Source organism: Gossypium raimondii, chromosome 13 (genome assembly GCF_025698545.1).
Source record: "Gossypium raimondii isolate GPD5lz chromosome 13, ASM2569854v1, whole genome shotgun sequence".
NCBI lineage: Eukaryota > Viridiplantae > Streptophyta > Magnoliopsida > Malvales > Malvaceae > Gossypium > Gossypium raimondii.
The window spans coordinates 37,306,872-37,309,850 of NC_068577.1; the positions used below are offsets into that span (position 1 = coordinate 37,306,872).

The 2,979-nt window shown below is 29.2% G+C and overlaps 1 protein-coding gene across 1 annotated transcript; it reads right to left on the minus strand.

The window, feature by feature from the left end:
- Positions 1–1,078: 1,078 nt before the first annotated feature.
- On the minus strand, positions 1,079–1,462 carry LOC128035992 (uncharacterized). Its single transcript, XM_052626299.1, has one exon. It carries the CDS (start codon positions 1,414–1,416, stop codon positions 1,183–1,185), a length of 234 nt encoding a protein of 77 aa, XP_052482259.1. The 5' UTR covers positions 1,417–1,462; the 3' UTR covers positions 1,079–1,182.
- Positions 1,463–2,979: the final 1,517 nt, after the last annotated feature.

Genomic DNA, 2,979 nt, shown 5'->3' on the forward strand with positions numbered 1-2,979 from the left:
AAAGTAGCTAAACTAGTTGAATACAATAGAATAATAATAAACAAGGTAAAGGAAGACTATTGGAAGCTAAGTCTTCAACATTCCAATTCAAACCAACTTTCTAAATCTAAGGGATTAGATATGCTCAAATCAATCTTATTTGATTCTCCAAATTTGTTAATTGTGTGCCTTTGATTTTGGCTTTTGGATTTGTTGTCCTTCTATTACTATTACAAATAAGTCAACTAATTATTTCCAGTTTATTGTAGGAATCGTATTTCATATTATTAAGAAAAAACTTTATTAATTAATACATTCTAAAGGTTGCATTAAAATGGATAAATTTCCTTTTTAATGGAAAATTCTGTGGTAATTTAAATGAATTTTCTTTGTGAATGCCCTTTGAGATTTGTTAATTGATTGCGTTTGATTTTGGCTTATGGATTTGCTGTCACTATAGAGAGGTAAGTATGTACTGACGAATAACTACTATTACTAAAAGATTGTACAAAGATAAACCTATAGCAATGACTTCATTTGCGAGGGTATCCAATTTAATCGTTGGTATAGGTTTTTATGGCCTATAGAGATTTTTTTATGATTTTAGTGACTATTTTGCATCCGTCAATATATGATTTTCTTAGGGGCTATTTGATTCTACTTTTACGTGTTCTAGAGACTATGTGCTGTCCTATTTTTTTAATTAAACTTATAATATGATTATTAATTGTTTAATGGAATTGTTTTTACTTTTCTTTCTATAAAAATAATCTTTCAAAATTATTAGATCGATTAATGTATATTTATTCTTTAGACATTTTAAAATTATAAATGCATTATCATCAAGCGTTTGCCATTTAGACAAAAAAAAAAAACCAAGGTAGCATACGGAGGCCTGTTGAACAAATGGTTTTGGTTTCTAAAGTCTTTTGTTTGTATACAGTAATATTACTCTACTGGGAGCTTTAATATTTCAGATTTTTGCAAAGTTTGGAATGCAAGACTTGTAATCATGGTTTGGATTTGTTAGTTGTTTGCATAAATAAGTTATTTCCATGTTTTAGCTATTTAAAAAATTTCTTCGGGCAAAAGACAGCCATGAGATAAAAGAGATATTGCCATAAATTTTATTTAATTAGTCATGCATTACTTTACTATAAATAATACATGAACTTAGGCTTTTCCAGCAATACCATTCCTTATTTATTTATTGCCCTTTTCACTTGAATGCAGACCAGCAAAGTATCCCTTAGGGTTGCTCTCGAATGCGCCCCTCGATATAATGGCCGCACCTCCACTCCCCGGAGCTACCATCACTCCCGAAGCCCCACCTCCGCCTTTGGATGTGCTTCCTCCTCCAACATTTCCAGAGCCACCACCGCTGCCTCCGCAACCACCTTTGCTGCCACCGCCACTTCCACCTTTGCCACCACCCATTTGAATGCACAAGTTATAACAATGAATGAAATCTCAAAAACTGCGATATGATGAGCCAAGGAAGTGTGAATCGTTTCAATATTTATACCAGTAGTAGTGGAGTATAATTCACCTTAGTTATTATCTTCTTATATTAATTAAGCATGCTGTTTGCATAGATTAATGTAGCTTCATTTATTGATAATTTGGTGATTTTGACCAACTTTGGAACTACAATTTAATATTATAATCAAAAGTAAATACATTCATCAGCATTGAATTTATTTGATATTTTCCATTCAATTAAATAAGATTTTATCAACTTTAAATTAGTAATTTTTATTTTAAACAATTCAATCCACCAAGTTTTAGCATCAGGATTGATGATATTAGTATGTAAGCAGAGCGTTGATCCTCAAGTTCATCTCTTTAGCATTCATTAATTTTACTTTTCTTAATTTCTTCAATGGTTTATTGTAAGCATTCATATTCATGCTTTAATGCACACTCTACAAGCTTGACTTTAAAACCGAGGTAATTAGTAGAAAATTCTGTAAAATTAATGAAATATACATTGAATCTCCAAATTCTTATTATACCCTATGTTTGTTACTTTATTATATTCGGTTCAATCACCTACTTAACATTATAGTAATCATATTTTGTTTGGGTCAATTTTGGATTAATATCTATTTAAATTTAAATATTATAATTTTTAGTGTAAATTATTCCATAATGTTTGCTAGCCTGATTTATTATTTGTTATGATTATTATTTTAATTATTGTGATATAGTACTAAACAAAAACAAAAAAAAGGAGAAAGAAAATTCACAAAATGCTATTTATATATGTGTTTGCAGTTATATATATACAAATATTACATACTGGCCAGAAGTGAGCCAGCAGAAACCAAATCACCTTGGGGTGTCGGCGGTAGCAACAGAGGCAATCCGATGACCAGAAAATGAGACTCTATCAGAGAATTTGATTTCAGATTATTTATTCAAAAATAATATTCTTTTAATAGACTTAATATTAAAGTGATTATTTTAATATTTAATTTAATTTAATGTTTATCTTGTAGATAAATATTCTATTAATTTATTAAGATTTAATATTTATCAAGATAAATATTAGATTAAATTTAATATTAAAGTGATTAAGTTTAATCATAATTGAACTCTCTAAACTCTCCCTATATAAAGAGAGTCTTGGGTCATTATTTTTCACACACTTGAATTCGAGAGAAAGTTGTAGAGACAAAATTCCCTGAAGAAATTATTTTAGAAAATTTTAAAGATATTTTTCTAATTTACAACTTGGCCCAAACGTTTAGAGAAATTGTGAAATTACCCCACTGATAATTTTGTGTGAAATATTCTGATTCGAAGCGAGCCCACACTCAACAAACATGAGCTTGAAGATATCGAAGAAGACTATTTGGTCGAAGCGTTCATCCTAGACGAATCGAAAAGGTACAATTTTGATTAAATGTTTATTACTTTAGATTATCATAACCAATTTCTTATTCTTGAAAAATAATTTAAAACTCTAGTTCTTCCCTAAATTTATTTGATGTTACG